At 48.1% G+C, this 18,206-nt stretch overlaps 1 protein-coding gene across 1 annotated transcript; it reads right to left on the reverse strand.

Annotated features, from left to right (window-relative positions):
- Positions 1 to 1,782: 1,782 nt before the first annotated feature.
- On the reverse strand, positions 1,783 to 18,206 carry LOC135904755 (ipis-1-like). Its single transcript, XM_065435721.1, has 7 exons — positions 17,969 to 18,206; positions 13,767 to 14,132; positions 12,525 to 12,678; positions 7,919 to 8,032; positions 5,074 to 5,278; positions 4,377 to 4,600; positions 1,783 to 2,035 (listed from the first exon to the last, which is right to left on the reverse strand). The coding sequence occupies exons 1-7, from the start codon at positions 18,085 to 18,087 to the stop codon at positions 1,868 to 1,870; spliced, it is 1,350 nt and encodes a 449-aa protein (XP_065291793.1). The 5' UTR covers positions 18,088 to 18,206; the 3' UTR covers positions 1,783 to 1,867.

The following is an 18,206-nucleotide window of genomic DNA, read 5'->3' on the forward strand; positions in this document are numbered from 1 at the left end:
GCTGGCGGCGACCGGTTACAAATCTCTACAACGGCTGCGCGTGGCATCCGAAATGCTTATTGGAGGTTGGAATGCGCAACAGTTTGACGATACACACAGAAGAGACACACACCACAGAGCGCTCTGTGGTGTGTGCCTCTTCTGTGTGTATCGTCAAACTGTTGCGCATTCCAACCTCCAATATGCTATACCAACACGCCCAGTCGTCAACCTTGGCAAGTTTCATCCGAAATGCGTTGTGCGCCAGTGCGTGCGCCCACTGAGAAACGCATCACGAGGAAACCGGGCTCCCCTCTCGCGCTTCTTTCTGAGCGCGCTGTGCCATCTAGTGAGCCTGCGGAGAGTTTTGTGCATGGCCTCCGAGACTACAAGCGCGGCGCGCCGGGGCCTGCAAACGCCGAGAAATGTTCCCTGGCTTGCCGCCCACCCGTTGCCACAAAACTCGGTGACCAAACTTTGCGAGAGGTTCATTGAAGAGCGGCACATATCTAGTGTGTTCATGGCGCAGCTCTATAAAGCTTTGGCGTGAAAGATGCTCATGGAAAGGAGGCTCATGCAGTCATATATACCCAGCGCATTTCTCCAGCAACCTTCTGAAAAGTCGGGTTGCTGTCCTTGAGGAGCACTTGTGACGTGGCTTCGATTACCTCCAGCATCGGAAAAACTTAAAGGATCTTTTTCGTCATTGTCCAGCGGCACACTCCCATGCAGTGGCACATACCTACTCACCCAAGTTGGCGCCAAAGACCTTCATTTAACAGCGGTACACCCCTACGGGCACATACCCAGTGTTCCAAGCCGGCGTCAAAGAGTTTTGTTGAGAAGCGGCTCCACCCAGTCCAGCATCTACTGTGACCTATGTCGGCGCGAAAGATGTTCATTGAATAGCGGTACATATGTGCACATAGCCACATACTCAGTAATCCGAGTTGGTCCGACGGTCAGTTTCTAACCTTGTTACCTCAGCATAGCAGCCTCATGCGTTCGCCGTTCGAACACTGACCCAGATGAGTGAGTGAAACAACTTTATTCGGTCCACAATAGACGAAAAAATGGTTAGAGACATGCGTACCGAGATACGTAGCCACCGGAGCATGAAGTACTCTAGGAATGCTAACGCAGGATGAAAAACACTTTTTGATATTTTAGTTCAGTGCAGCGTGATTCTGTACGCTCTAGTTGCCGTCAGGGTACCAAGATGGCGCCATCCGCTCTACTGCGCTCAAACCCCTTAAATTTCGTAAAGTAACGACACTCTACTCCTCTGCCTTCACTCCTCCTCGTTTCTCTTTTTCACGCTCCCTCCTCGACCGTGGCGCCACCTACAGTGCTCGAGATTACCAACGGCGCCAACACGCGCTCCTCACCCCTTCGTAGAGGCTATTCGAGCAAAAATGGCGCTGATGCACGGCGCGAGCGCCCACGTGATGCTATTGGGCCAATAGCGATGTGGTGTCGGCCTCGACCAGAGCGCGCGAGGAGGAGGCGGCATTCTTCAAAGCGTGGCACTATTTTACGAAGTTTAACGGGCTTTATACTGCGCACGTCTCCGTTTTGACAGCATTCCCCTAAATTCCGTTCACAGTGAAGAGTTTAAGGACATCATAAAATTGCTCAAACTCCCTCATAAACTAGACTGCGGGTTGTTAGCCAATTACCAGCGTATCCCCACTCTCGCATACGCCGTCCTTGGGCTGTCAGACGCGACTCGTTAATTGTAGCAGCCGCACAATCTACATCATACGTAGCTTTCTTCAGACGTGTGCAAAATAAGGACAGACGGCAATCGACGAACAGGTTCATTGTGAAGAGGCCGACAGAACATTACAGAGCCAGCGACAGGGGGCGCCCGATACTCTCTAGCCGGCTACTTCCAGGCGAATATCTTGCGGACCGAGCCGAATAGGAGGACGGCCTTGGGCTCGCTGTTCATGACGAGAAACAGGAAGGGTCTGTCCACAATGAACTTCTCCTGCTCCTCCTGCTGCCCGCCGTCGTCGTCCGCTGCTGGCGGCGTCGACGTACCGGGTGCGGCCTGCAGCAGTTATTGACACGGAGTTTAAATGGACAATCAAAGCGAAACACTAAATCAGATGACTGACAAAGCCGTCTTCCAAAACTCCATTTACGGTAATTTTGCCGCATCCGGCTAATCAAGACAAGATGTAAGAAACGTCAATATATCAATTTCGCGCCGTAAGCCTCGGCGCTAGCACGTCAGAGTGACGTGATAAGCTTCAAAAGTAATTCTGCTGCTACTCAGCAGTTGTGGCGCAGTAAATGTTCTAAAAATGGCTAAGTTCTGTCTTTGGCTCTTCACATACGATACACTCCCCCTTTACCGGTAAACAGACAATTTGGCTCTAACAGACGTCCACAAATCCCATGACGTCACGGCGCGTTGATGCGGCAACTTCAGTGAGCCGTTGCCACTAGTCCTTCCTTCTTGCGCCTTTAATGGTTTACCGATCCTGTTCCGGCACTCTACAAAGGTAATCTCCTAATACAACTAAAATAGCTTTTCTCCTCGTATGCCTTGAGCCAGCTGCCAATTCCGATTTCTTGTTCACATGGAGGAAAAGCGCCAAAATTTTCTCATTAGACAACTGCTTAATCCAAATACTGAAATTCGTTGCACTTAAGAAAGAAGGCTGACTTATACTGACTGTAACGAACAGAATCTTTATTTAGGTCCTCAAATAATTTACGAATGTAAAAACGTAAAAGAAAGTGAAGCCCGTTATCCGTAACTCTGCCCCAACAAAGGTTATAGTAGTTCACTAAACTCAAACTATTTGAGTATCTGAAGCGGACAAACTTGACGACTGAGTCCACACCTTGAGCTAAATTTTTACATTCTTCAAGGAGAATGAGTGATGGAGGGTGGTTAAAATACTTCATTAATATTAGTGGTATATACCAGAGTGGTGCATAACTTGTGTATCACTTTTGGTCGCCCCAAATGCCTCAATAGCGCAAGTTGACAGAACTCCAATACTGTTTTTTTTATTTCTGAATTATCATAGATGTAAACTTGATGGAAGCTTTGTTTCTTGCGATTTTCTAAAGCCTTCGTAAAGTGCTTCAAGGCCGAAATTTAGAATCTGCTCCCAAAACTTCATAAAGTTCAGAAGGATGGTTTCGTGAGCCAGTCGGTATTGCATTGCTGAGGCGAGAAGTGCGAAAATAAGGTGTGATACGAAAATAAGGAGACGAACGCAGTGCTGACTATCAACTTAGGTTTGTTTAAATCACAGGTAAAACGTTGCGAACAAACATGTGGCAGAAATTGAAAAAAATATGACGGTAAAAAACAGAGACAGCCAAGCTTTGTTCATTCAATGATGCGCAACCAGATATTCTATCTCTGAGGCATGCATAGTGACGGGTGGTTTAGTGGCACACTTGGCGACACAATTCGGACGAAATGTGCGTCGCCAAACGATCTGTCGTGGTGCATGCCTCAGAGATGCAGTGTCCGGATGGACATCCCTGGGTGACCAGCATTTTGTTGCCTATTAAATTTGTGGTCTTTCTCATTTTCTGCCACATGTCTTTTTTTTACATTATATACATTTCTCCAATTTCAATAAACCTCGGCTGATAGCCAGCGCAGCGAGGAAACATCATGGAACACGAGAACGTGTCTATAAGGCATTGTGGTTAGACAAAGCGTCACAAGATGCCACTACGAGCGTCCAGTAACCCTGCATTAGGCAAACACCCATTGCACAAACCGGAACACAGGACACGCTAAAACTCCCTAGTGCCGCCGTTTCAGCCGCAGCAATGTTGCCAGGTGTCTAAAGGCGTCAAACGAGGCCAGCAGAAAACGATCTGCATGAGCTGGAGAAGGCGTTGGCAGCTCCGCCTGCCGGCGGCCCTCAATATCTACCGCTAACCAAAAGCCACGTATACGACGTGCAGTTCCCATGATGCAACCCGCGGTCTGAACATTCCCCCTGAGTCGACGAATGAAAGCGGGAAGAGAGCGGCGTCGAAGCATGTTACCTTGCGAAGGATAGCTGCCTGACATCATGCTGTTTCCTAGTCTCTTTCCTTCCTCAGTACCCATAGCCACATGAAGTTGTCGTCACCCTAGTAATAATAATAATATTTGGGGTTTTACGTGCCAAAGCCACTTTCTGATTATGAGGCACGCCGTAGTGGAGGACTCCGGAAATTTTGACCACCTGGGGTTCTTTAACGTGCACCTAAATCTAAGTACACGGGTGTTTTCGCATTTCGCGCCCATCGGAATGCGGTCGCCGTGGCCGGGATTCGATCCCGCGACCTCGTGCTCAGCAGCCCAACACCATAGCCACTGAGCAACCACGGCGGGTGTCGTCACCCTAGTGGAGTCTGTACGCGTGTACCTGCGCTCCTGTGGACTTGGGTATCCGGCTGCTGGCGCGCTCGCGCGCGTGGAACACGGCCACGTGACGGGCGAACGACACCTTGGGCGTGGCGGCCGAATCGCAGAGCGTCGAAAAGTCCGCGTCCGCTCGGAAGGCGTCCTTGACCCCGAGCGCCGGCAGCGCCTCCTTGAGGTCGACCACGTCGCTCACGCGGAACATGGGCACGCTCACGCTCACTGGACCTGCAATCGCGTGTTGGCACGCCATTGGTACGACAAGACGCCCCCCCCCCCTCCCCCCAATCTTTGTCACACTTGGGAGATACTGCAGAGAGAGAGAAGGGAAGACGGAAAGGCAGGGAGGTTAACCACACTGAGTCCAGTTTGCTACCCTACACGTGGGGAGGGGAATGGGAAGTGAAAGAGGAAGAGAGAGAACTTAAGTGTAGGATGTCTATAGTCGGGAACTCAAGTCTGTTGCTCTCAGGTAGCGAAAAAGCGCTCGGACGGCTTTCTGGGCCAATGAACTGTGAGGCCAGGCTACCAAGATCTTCGCTTCCGTAAATGGCCTGTCATCCAGTCTATTTAAGGCACACTGGAGAGTCTCCCGTTAATTATCGAAGCGAGAACAGTGGCACAAAAGGTGACTGATGGTCTCTTCACACTTTCACTGCAACTTCATGAAACGTATACGCCGTGCTAGCCTCACAACTCACCGTTGTTCTCAAGCCTGTCGATGCAGCTGAGGATTTGGTGCGCAGTCAGTTTTCTCTCCAGGTCTCGCAGGCTGCTCGGCGGCTCTGGCACCAGGATGACCATAGTCTTCTTGTGCTCGCGGTAGGGAATCTCCAGCATGCTGGCGCCCAACTCCACGCTTTCGGCGGTGCGAAAGTGCCCTGTCTGGCTCATCATGCGCACCACCTGCATTGTCGCGAGCACAGTGTCCGTGTACCATGCGGCAGTATTTTCTACTTTGATATATACCATCTGATATACTCTTCTGTACTGTTGTGCGATAATCTTGCACTATAATTCTTTGTCTCGTTCGATTAGAATTATTTGCATAGTTCAGGCAATTCGAGTGTATCGATCTATTTATCTAGACCCTGACGCCCGCCCAGTGGCCCAAACGCCCTACAAGCTTGGGATGCTAGATGTGTGTTTGTGGTCTTGATATCATAGCCGTTGCATCGTCCTCACTCCAGCTTTGTTATCCGAGTCTCGTCATGCCATCACCGTTGCATCATTGTTGTCATGCACTCGGCCTCGTGCATTCATTGTCACACCACCGTCATGATGCAGTCGAGGTTGTTCCTTCGTCATCCCTCCTACTTCGTCATCTGATTCTATTTTTGCTACCGTCACGCCATCGCAACCATACAGTCGTCGTCTTAGAGTCGCTTTAATGCCGTGGTCGTCAACCCATTGTCCCCATACCATTGTAGAGACATCGTAGTCATTGCGCCGTCGCCATGCTATCTTCATCATGCATTCGTCATCACAGCGTACGTAATCGTGAACTCCGTCGTGTCTGTCCTCGTCATTGCAAATTTGTTATCCGACTCCCGCCGTGTATTAGTCGTCGCGCCATCGCCGCCATTCCATCGCTGTTGTGCCGTCGTATAGTCACACTGTACGCTTACGACCGTCATCATCTTGGAAACGTCATCCGAATGTCACCATGCAAATGTCGCCGTGGCGTCGTCGTCATAATGCCTTCCTCCTTTCATCGACGTCCTTCCGCCTTGGTCGTGCTATCACAACCGTGTTGTCATCATTTCATCGTTATTATGCCACCGGTTTCACGTCATCGTCCTTATTGCTACGTCGTCATACACTCTTTGCTATGCATTTGTTGCCATACCGTCGACGTCATGCCATCGTAGTCATTGCGTCATCCTCAGCCTCTTGTCATCATACTGTCGTCATCACGTGGTCGTCGTAATACCATTGTACAGCCGTCTTCATGCCATGATCACTATGCAGTAGTCTTCACCGAATCCTCATCATGCCGTTGTGGTCAGGCTGCCTTGGTTATGCCACATTCATCATTTGAAAATCGCTATCTATTTGTCGTTATGCCAACGTCATCTTACCACCTTGGTCACTGTGTCGTCTGCTCTACATTGTCATACCGTCATGGTGATGGCGGATCCTAGTAAGCGAGTATTGTAGTGTATACCAGAGACAGTGCATGTCACATATATTCGAAGCAATAAAAAATTCGCAGTGATCGCTGCTAAATGTAAAGAAAGGCGCCTTCAGCAATACGGTGTGTCGCTACATTGATCCAATCCTCATCGCGTTACGTCGACAGTCGTTTTAATATTGGGTCTGTCTGACTTTCTTTCTATTCACTAAGAAAACTTCGCCTTACAGGTTTCTGCTATGGTACTCGCTTCCATATTTATTTTTATTTATTTAAAGCATACTGCAGACCCTAAATGGGTCCTAGTAGGAGGGGCAAAACAAAAAGAGAACGACAATAACAACTGCAAAAAGCACATCAAGTTACATTACCGTGAAGAATATATAAACAATGACACATAGCAGGAACAGAAAAGAATAACTCTGCAACTGTCAATAAGTTTTTTTTTCTCAAAGGCATCGATACTGTTTAGTACATCAGTCGGGAGTAATTTCCATTGAGTTATTGTGTGCGGAAAAAAAGAGTATATAAAAGCATTAACTCTAGCGTTGTACGGTGTTAGGGATTCCGCGTAATCATTTCTTGTTAGGCGTGTTGTGGCGGGCTTAATAAATGGAGCAGGACTCATGGAGAGTTTGTTATTTTTGGTTAAAAAAATAACTACAATCTGAATTATTCCTAGTATTTCCAGTGTTTGTTTGTTTGTTTGTCTGTATGTGTATACTTTTCTATCCACGTATTGTGTACACTTTATGAACAAGCTATCGACTCTCAGAAAGTAACCAGAATACGTCTAGTGAACAAGTTTCAAATATAATGCAACACACGTGCTAGACGATGTGGTTGGGGACGCCTCTATAATTTATGCACCCGAGGTTCTTTAACTTCCGCATAACTTTAGACTCACAAGTGATGTCGCATTCCACCCGATTGGAGTGCGGCCTGGAATCCGAACCCACGACTTAAGAGTTCGGCAGTAGAGCGCCATGGCTACTGAGGCACCACGGTGTCTTGAAAAGAATGATTAGCCTTTGAAAGCACAGACACACTATACAAAACAAAATTTTACGTTTGATTACTTTCCATTTACTATATGATGCACGTAAGCAAGTTGGAACAGGTAACAAACAGGCAGATGTCCCACTGTAACCTATTATAGCGTATTACTTTCGTGAACCTCTGTTCGAGAAAGTATAAGCTACAGTCGCGACTCCTGTTCCGAACGCAGAAATCGCCAAGATATGTAAACCTCGTCGCTGTACTTCGTAATTCAATCCGAAAGTCAGCCGCGGAGTGTGATATATTCACACGGAGAAGTGTACAGCTTGCTTTATTTTGTTCTTTATAGGCAATGCGGGGTTGTCTAAAACGCGACCGCGAAAACAGTTTTTGTACTCTATACAGGTCCTTACCTTAGATTTCTTAGGCGTCTCGTGGAAGAACCCACGAGTGACGTTGAACACGTGGCGCCACTTTCCTTTGATGAAGAGGATGCTGAGCAGAAACAGCGACGTCGTGTGGTCCACCTGATCGCGCGGGAATGAGTGAATGAGGGAATGAGTGAGCAGCCTGTTTACTCTAGGTGCCGGTTTCTCGCTGCTAGCACGCGTAGCTTGGGAAGGAAGCATCACTGAACAAGTAACTTAGCGCAATACAAACCACAAACACAAGAAAGGTGGGCACATATACAAGAAGTGTGGAAGCGTGTCTTTCTTTGTCCATCTTTCTTGTGTCTGTGGTTTTTATTGCGCCAAGTTACTTGTTCAGTTATGCAAAACCAACTAGTCCGACAATCGACTCTCATAGAAGGAAGCATGAATGCCGTCATATCGGGCGTAATGTGAATGTGGTGTGCACGGGGCTCCGATATCAGTTAAATACTGCTGCAGTGCCACTAGTAGCGACCATGTGTAATGCGTGCAGCTGAAAAAGATAAGTGTCATTGCACTAAATTTGAGTCAGGCGATTATAAGGGATAAATCCTCCTAAAACCTCCGTGCACAAATTGTTATCAAAATTTACTCGGAAGCGATTACGGAGTATACTCACAACGGATATGACGTCAGATGCATAAATTTTAGTGGCTTTAGTTAGTTTTAGTTAGTATGTTAGTGGTTTAGTCATATACTTGCCATCAGCATTTGTCGACGTTTACACTGGTCTAGACCGTTCTGCCATCGCAGACGACGGAAATAACCCCCGAAGTTGTATCGAATGCTGCGAGACGACGTTGCGATCCACGATTCTGTGCCAATGTCCCAAACCACCACACAGCGTGAGATATTCGTATATGTTTTAAGGCAAACAAAAGACGTTGTTACGCGGAGAAACACGGGGGCACGGTTACTTTCTTTCCCTACATCCGTGGCGACGCCGTCTTCCTATCCTAAACGTTGCATATAAACAAGAGAATTTCTTTCCTGTTATTCGTTAAGACACAGGTGGTTATAATAAGTGACTTGAAAAGCGATAATCACACTAAGCTGTATACGGGTCTCAGGAAGATACAGCACATCAAGTTCTTTCATTGAGCGTGCACACATTTAGTGAGATGGCTAGGATGGCCTATTCCAGCACTTCCTACATGGGAAACGGCATTCACGTGCCCAAGTGTGGTGATGCCACCTGGAAAGTCCAACACTTCCGCCTTAAACTTACGCTTTCTAAAAGAAAGGATGATCTCGTTACAAGTACCGCTCAGACTTCCATGGTTTTTTTTTGTCTCCTAAGCAGCGTAACATATTGGAGCGGCTAAAAAATGACAACCGCCACCAGCGAAGCCACGTGACGACACTCGCAGCATAAAACCACGTAAAACTAACACACGGGGGACAAAGATAAGAAGATTTGTTGAAGCGCATAATGAACTTCCTCATGGTTCATACGTCGGGTGACAAATTGAATTTTGTAATATAAGGGCTCGAAACCGCACAGTGGTTATAAGAGACCAAGTAAGGTTATAAGGTGGAGTCTTCCGGGATGATTTTGACAACTTGTTGTTCTATAACGCGTACACACCAAATCTACGAATGCGTCTCGGCTCTTAACGCATTCGAAAGGCAGCCGCTCCCAAGGCCAGGAGTCGAACCTTCGACCTCGTTTTCAGCTGCAGAAAGCCACAGCCATTAAGCAACCTCGGCGGGTTGCGTGGTTCACAACGAGTCCATTCCATGGCCCCAAAATATTGACTTCCGACCTCTCTTCGCTTACGCGCAAATTTTGTGTCTACGCTCCTTATGGCAATTAAATGTCAGCTACTGAGGCAAACTCCTCACAAGTAAGAGTGCTCCTGAAAGTACTCACCCATTCTCATCCATGTTAGTGTTAAACTGGGGAAGAGAAGAAATAAATATGGTTCTCAAAACAACAGAATATGACAAAAGACGCTGAAGACTTCTGCGACCTCACAGAATCACAACCCGATTTCCAGCAAAGTTTTTTCGTGTGTCTGCAGTAGAAATAGGAAATTAATTTTCCCGTAATTACATCACATATCTTGAAATATTCACCTATATTACAGGCCCGGTGGAAACCTTGGCCGCATATGAAGCTTTAGAGCACTTCTTAAGAAAGGTTTCCTCATTATTATCAGCGTGTTTTTACATCCACTGCCGGGCAAAAGCCTCTCCCAACCATTTCCAATTACCCCTGTCTTGCCCTAGCTGATTCCAATTTGCGCCTGCGAATTTTCCAAGTTAATCACTCTGCCTAAATTTCTACCGTCATGGACTGCGCCTGCCTTCCCTTGGAGTTGGAGTGCGTACGGCAGGCATTGCCCAATCCTGGCTGGGAGCTTACCAGTGTCTTTGAAAAGAAAGGTGCACAGTCATTGCACTCAACCGGTGCTAACACATGGGGCAGAAACTTGGAGGTTAACCAAGAAGCTTGAGAACAAGTTAAGGACCTTGTAAAGAGCGATGTCACGAGAAATGTTAGTCGTAACGTTATGAGACAGGAAGAGTGGTGTGGATCAGAGAAAAACAATGTCGTTGGGCAAAGCCATTGAATGGTCAGATAACCGATGTAGCACCGAGTAATGGAATGGGTTCAGTATTTACAAATGCACTAATGTATTCGCGCTCATAGGGTACGCACCTCCACTTCCCCTTGTTTTCTGGCTAAATTTTATATTGCATGCGTTGACAGTTCTACCAGGACCACGAGATAAACTGTGCGTTCTTCATAAAACAGACCTGCAACGCTACGGCTCACTTGCATACGTAATTTACTACCAATGCCGGAATTAGTCCAAACACACTGAACCTCGTCTGCACGTTACCCATAACCTGTACCTAGCTTTAAACAAATGCAAAACCAGGTTCCTTGTTCATTTCACTAACGACGCCGAAGAAACCTACTGCTAACCTCGTATTTCTCATAAAAGATTGGGCAGAATTCATTTGCATGATTATGCAAGTATGCGAATAGGCGAAGCGCTTAATGTATGAAGCGGATACTGAAGCCGGGTTCTTCTCTTACACTTGGATCATGATGATGACTTAGTGGCATTTCATTTGGAGCAGGGCGTTGACAAATCGCCACCGAGTATGCTTGAGCTAATCGGGGAATCAATGCATACTTCTCAGTCTAGCGCTTTCTCTGCATCTCCTTAATATTTTATCTTTTCCTTAAAATTTTTATATCCACCTTGTACAGATACCTATGCCTGTGATTGAGGCGGGGGCGGGGCTGGCACTTGCCCGGTGTGCCATTTCTTGGCTACGCCACCGCTATATACTGAGTGTTATATTTGACTGAGTTTCTCTTTCTTTTCCTTTCCGCGTTAGGGAGAACGTTAGGGGAAACTGTCGCATGTCGAAGCTATACTTATTTAGTACATGTTAGAAGTAACCAGAAACCACAGACGACGGAAATAACCTTGGAGGGAGCATTATGCCACTCAGCCAGCCTTGCCAATCCAACTATTTGTGAAGCCACCACCTTCGCTTTTTCGCTATCAAAAAGGTAACCCAGCAAGGCCAGTGGCCCTGCGCTCGGTATACTCGGCCCAGCGTACTTGGTTCCAGATAGTTTTTAGCCGAGTGCACTGGCTAGGGTGCTTTGTCAGCCGTTCTGTGCACATTCTCTTCAGATATGTTTGTGCGACATCGCTTGTTTATTGCAACGCACACCTTTACTGTGTTCGTTTCAACGTGCCAATACCGCAGCCATATGTTGCTGTCGCATCCGTGGTGCCTTCAGAAAATCCCGTGCTGAGTATGGGTAGCGAATTGGTGGACGACACTACAGCTTATCGTGACATGATCATGTGTTGGGCGGACTTTTTCTTGAATCAATTTTGTGACGTTACGCTCCTCCTTCTGTTATGTTTTCTTCCTCCCAACATCCGGGCGCAACGAGTATGGAAGACATACCCACAACCTATTCGGCCATATTAAATCACCAGAAGCTGGAGCGACGAGTTGATTCACCATCCCACCCACAGCTGAGCACGACAGCGCCATAATCTGCCGACTTATGCACATGGAATCCTCGTGCATTACACCTACCACACGCAATTTCCCTGCTTCTGCCCTCACTGCAACGCTTCCGACACTCTTGCACACCTGATTATCGAACGTCCGTGCTATATTCGCAGCACGAGTAAAAAGGACCAAGATGAAGGCTCAGCAATACAACCTTAGCTTGGAGCTCAAGAACTAGAAAAAGACCCAAGCAAGCGATAAACTAACGGAACCAGTAACAAGAGTCAAAGACGACCTCGGTGAAAAGGGGGAGGAGCTGCTGTCTGGTGGGAGCTGGAGGATCAGAGAACACAGAATCAGGAACACAGCAAGCACCAGAAGTTTTCTAGGCTGAGACTACCACCCAACCAGGGCGGGCAAGAACAAATAGCCTGCCTTTTCAACCAATAAACATTTTAGTCAAAAATTCCTCCACGGCAACAATTGTTTATGAAGCGTCGCCATTGAATCTTTTTCTTTCGTTGCCACAGAAAATTACCCGCATGTATATAGACATCAAGAGCACGCCCAACGCAAGTCGAAAAGTGCCCACCTCTGTCCAGAAGGAGGCGTCCTCTGGTGTCTTGCAGGAGAACGAAGTGAGAGCTCCGATCCAGGCCGTCATGCGCGTGGGGAACACCACGCCCTCTGTCGGGTCGTGGGCGAAATCCTCAGCCTCCACGCGGCACCAGCGGCTCAGCCATCTCCTGCGCACCATCCAGTGAGGCTTGCTCGTGTGCGCCCTTCGAGCGTCAATCATCAATGCAAAAGTATTATATGTCCCATTAGGTGAACATGCGTCGGCGTCATTGTGACTTGTGACTGAAGAATGGCTCTCAAAAAGTCGCAGTTACGCCTGAAATTAGTAGACGACTTACGAAGTATGGATAGTAGTTTTATCAGCCGTGTGAACTTGTAAGCATTCGCTTAGTAACTAAATTAACAAGCATGGTGTGAGCCCGCACAGGAAAACATGAACTCATCACACTCGAGGACAGTGAATACTCGCCGTCAAAACACTGTTGTGAATAAACGTGGCAGCAGCAGCGAGCGAAGTGACCTTCGTGCTGTTTATCGCTTCAACGCAACCTAAGCGGCGAGAACACTGCACACACAAAGCAGTGAGTTGCCGGCGCGTCTAGACTCTGTGGCCGTCGCAGATCGCTTACAAGACAACGCCCGCGCGACAGCGCGCAGATGTGCCATACGCAGTTGCCACCGGGGTAGAGCACATTCTTAAGCATCTCTGCCGAAATTTTCATTGAGTCGACAGTCAAGAGTTACCAGTTTTCTTCCAATTTCAGTACTGTTAAGGAAATAGAGAGATCTAGCAGCAGCAGGCATGACAAAGTGTTTCGATTTTTTTGTGATTCCTTAAGAACAAAGGAATCCCCCTCCTAAACTCGGCAATATATTTCCAATGAAGAAACTGAAGTGAGCGTTTCATACGTTCTTTCGTTCATTCGTAGCCTTATAGCGCCCTTATGGGTTTAAGAGAAAAAAGCAGAAGAGGTGTGCGACATGGTGCGTGAATGAAGATAGATAGATAGATAGATAGATAGATAGATAGATAGATAGATAGATAGATAGATAGATAGATAGATAGATAGATAGATAGATAGATAGATAGATAGATAGATAGATAGATAGATAGATAGATAGATAGATAGATAGATAGATAGATAGATAGATAGATAGATAGATAGATAGATAGATAGATAGATCATGTCTTCAACTTGTCATAAAGAGAATTTAACGCGCATGTTCGGTTTAAGAACTGCCTCCGCGCACTCACTTGTACCCATCGGCGAGCCGGAGCCCCTTGTCGTAGACGAGGCAGTTGTCGTGGCGCATCTCGAAGTGGCGCCTGTTGCTGTCCGGCCACGTGGGGAACAGCCGCGCGTGCCAGAGGGGCAGGCAGGTGGACACCTGACGGGGCTCCTCGTATCCCAGGTGCGCGGCCCGCGCGATCTGGTCGGCGGTGCGGCCCCGGGCGCCGTTGTACAGCCCCACCAGTGCGCTCGACAGCAGGAAAGGAGAGAAGAGCACGTTGCGCGATCCCCCGGACTCCCGGATCACCTCGTGCAACTCCAGCGCCAGCTGCAGGCTGCTCCGTGCGAAGTCCGGCGCCAGGTTCACGCACTCCTCGCGAAGGCGTTGGCTGCGCGGGATATGTATCCTCCTCGCAATGTTGATCCGCACGAGGAACCAATTAAGCAGCTCACCGAACAGTGGTTAGACAATATGTTCTCTCTCTCCCTCCCTCTCTCTCTCTCTCTCCTACATTGAACACTTAACACTTATTACGATAGAAGCTCTACGGACACTCTAAGTGCGTTCACGCCGTCTGTGCCGCCAGTGCGGCCATTGTGCTGCTGCTGTCGCGCTGAGGGCGCATGCGCGGCACGCGTGCGCACGTCTAGGGAATCTCCAGGGAAGAGGAGATCCTTAATGGAAGAGGGGATTGAAAATAGTGGATAACCTGCAGCGCAGTAGCTGTCTCTCTGTAGAGGACACCTCCGCAGCTGGGACGAGCGTAGCGCGCTCACGCACTTTAGGTAAACTAGCGTTCCTGCTGTGCGGCTGCGAGTAGCTCTGGCCTGAGCCGCAAACGTCAAGCCAACGTTGTCTAATATTTCATTTGGCGCTCAGTCAGGCCGACGGTTTGCCATCGGTCTCGTCTCGTGAACCGTGGCGAGTGCAGCGCCACATGGCAGTGCTCAACACGCCAGCTTTGCGAGGCCATGGCCTCCGAGATTGTGCAAGCTGGTAGGTTTTTCTCCTGCCGTCCCATTCAACGCGTTCCCCAGCAAAAAAAAAAAAGGCGCAAGGTGGTGTGCGCGCACGGTTTCGCAGAGATGGCGCTGTTAGCCAAGGGCTCTGGCGGCCGTGGAGGTTGCCATAGAAGGAACAGCGCGACAGGTCTCACCTCGCGCGTCGCTTTTATTTTCACGCTTTCCTTTTCAGTGGCGTTTAGAAGCCCGCTTCCGGCATCCAACTTTTTCTAGTACGCGATCCTTCTAGCAGCCACCGCTTCCAATAAATATGACGCGGAATGCGCGCACGCTTTCGCCTTTCCACAGCGGGCGGTAGCGTTTCGCCAAGAAGAGTCTCGCGCTGTCAGTGCATTTCACTTTCTTGTGTCACCTGTACTGTTGAGACGATGAGAAAAACGTGAACAAGGTGAATGCAGGCTCCTGCATTCACCTTGTTCACGTTTTGCTCATCGTCTTGAATTTCCATCTCCCGCATTCCCCGTCTTTTCTCTGTGCTGTTGAAGTAACTTGCTGCTCTGGGGCGCATGCATTTCCTCACTTCTAGCAAAGTCACGTTGGTCATTTACCGTGACGAAGGCCACTTGTCGAACGTGACATACAGGGTGTTATTCGTCATCAAACATTACTAGAAAGTATGGAATTAAAACATTACATGGGCCTAGGCATGTACCCTTGAACAGTTCAGCCAGTACTACTTTGACCCAACTTGTGAAGGCTTATGTGATCGCCAAGCCCACTGGTACTGGAAATTTCCTCAGCATAGACCCGCCTGTCATTTAGTATGGCTCGGCACTAATGAGGCAGTCTACGAACACAGCTCGTGCTTGCGCTCAATGAAGAGAGGTCTACAATGGATTCATTATGTGGAACAAACAATGCACAAAAACTATGCATGCGTGCTGCATGTGCATTGCAGGGTAAGTGTTTTTCTGTCGAGGTGTAGCGTATCGCATGGTACGTGGGCATAGATGGGGAACGGACGCAACATGCAATTTTGTCACGTGCGTTGAGCTTCCCTAGACTGCCAGAATAGACTGCGACTTCTGTACAATGTGACACCGTGAGTTTGTGGTTTTGTCCTCCTGCGATGCATTCTAATGGGCTGTGTGGCAACGCTCCTCTTTTTCTTTGGTCGCACGTAACCGTACTGCTACATCCGCGATTTATTACGCGATTGCGCACACGTCAACTTATGGTGCGAAATCCTTCGATCATATGCTAGTAGATTACAACAACCATGCCCGAGATTGCCGAATCAGTTGCAGGGCAGCAAGTGCGACTCAAATGTATGCAGCGCTGGTGTTATGCTGTTACCAGAAAACACCTAGGCTTACGTTCTCAGTAATATTTGCGTAATAGCCGGCTAGTAACATAGCGTGCTTTCTGGCACTCGTGGACTGTAAGCGCCGCACCTGCACAATTCTTCCAGCCTTCCGTGTTGCCAATGCCGGAATGCGCGGTGTTTTGAAGTGACTTTTTCCTTGCTACACCTCTCCGCAAGTTGAGTAAGGCGCTGAGCCCATCGCTCGAGCGTTAGTCTACGAAGTCGTTTTCCGTGGGGAATACTGCTCGAAGCTTTCGCCACGTTCAGCTGAAGTTTCCTTTACCAATATTATCGCCCCAAACACGTGCAAAATTATCGATCGGTCGCTCAAGCTCGGAAACTTGCCGCGGACCATACACGCGATCACGCACTCGCCTCGACCCACTGGCCACGCGTAAAGAACGGCGCAGCTCGGCTGCAAGCCGGGAGCGAGGGCCCACGCATGCGCACAGGCATAGTTGAGTTGCAAAATTCGTCTGCAAGTTGTGAACTCGATGCACTCGCTCTTTCGCAGCCAGATAACGCGGACGGTGCAATTCCTGAACCCAACTTGGCAATGTTGCAGCGCTTCCATGGCCGTCTTCTGGCGCACGTGTGCGAAGTATAAGAGCGGATTCAAATTGTACATTTTCTTTCTTTCTTTCTTTCCTTCTTTCTTTCTTTCTTTCTTTCTTTCTTTCTTTCTTATCTAATCCAAATCATCACGCTTAAGGTCAAGACTCCCGACTCGTTAGTTTCATAACTAACGAACCACATCTGGGATTTCTAAACTCTTTGGCCACATGTCACCGAAAAGTTCAAATAAAGGCACACCATTACGGACGTTTGACGGAGTATGAAAGAATGAATGACCAAGTAATTTCGATACGTTTGCAGAAACACTGCTTCACAAGAACACCTTTAGCTTTAGCAAGTTCCGAGGGCTCATTCTGGAAACACATTCGCCGAAATCTGCGAAACAACGGTGAAGTTTCACACACTATCCATATCTAAGGTTATATCGATATCTATCATATAGACGCTCCAGCAGCGCTCACCCTGCTTCTGCATGTTGCATTAAATGCTACGGCTACAGCCAGGACAAATATCTGGCACTGCTGTCATTCAGTTATAGGTCAACTACGTGTATCCGGCTAATCTTTCTGTTTGTAGCTTATGAATGACTTGTGGCTATTGCACTTTCATTCTTTCCAACAAATTACATTATTTGACGCATATGATGGCGATAAGGCTCTCTATGCATTAATATGCCTTGAGAGTAGCATTTATTACCCAATATTTCGTTGAATGTGATTACTCGCAAACTCGGAGAGTAATTTGAAGACACAAGGACGGTGTTTAGGCGAATCCGCGCGGTACAACCTGTTATTCCCGTTCCTGCTCAACCGCCACAATTGCGCCAGATTTTTTTCTCTGGTAATCTTTGCTGAAAAATATGACAAAAGTGGCTGCGCTGAGTGAAAATACATCCTCTTCCTTGCGTACTCACCCTATCTTCTACTCGCTGTGCCTCGTCTTCTCCGGGACATGGCGCCCTGCCCACTTGACCTCTCTACGCATACAACATAAGTGCTGGTCTCCGTCCCTGTCCTGAGCAAGAAACATGTCTAACTGATCCAAGTTAAAATTCCGTGCTTTTTCTTTCTCCTTCTTCTGCGAAAACATCCTCATCACAAATTTTCTTCTTTTCTCTGGATCATTTCAACCCTTTCCCCATCCGCTTGTGAAGTGTAGCAAACAGGACGCTTAATCTGGCTAACCTGTTTGCATTTCCCCTATTATTACTGTTTCTCTGTGACTGTGTGTGCGTCTTTCTCTCTCTCTCTCTCTCTCTCTTTGCTGTACTTTTTTCTGAATCTTGAATATCGACTTGCACGGGGACGGAAAGATACTCACTCGGCCTCGGGCGTCGCTTCACCGCTCCTCCTGGCACAGGAATCGATGGGCGAGCTGTTGCCCGAGAACGGTGGCCGGTACTCTGCCGAGCCCTGACTTTCCATGGACACACGTGACATTTCGTAGAGGGCAGCCTCTCGGGTTATAGGGAAAGGAGAGGATGCGGATCACGGGAGAAGGTGAGGATACTCTTTAAGCTGTGTTGCTTGCGGTCGTTGGGCTTGGTCTTGTCTTGTCT

This window comes from Dermacentor albipictus, chromosome 7 (assembly GCF_038994185.2).
Source record: "Dermacentor albipictus isolate Rhodes 1998 colony chromosome 7, USDA_Dalb.pri_finalv2, whole genome shotgun sequence".
Classification (NCBI taxonomy): domain Eukaryota; kingdom Metazoa; phylum Arthropoda; class Arachnida; order Ixodida; family Ixodidae; genus Dermacentor; species Dermacentor albipictus.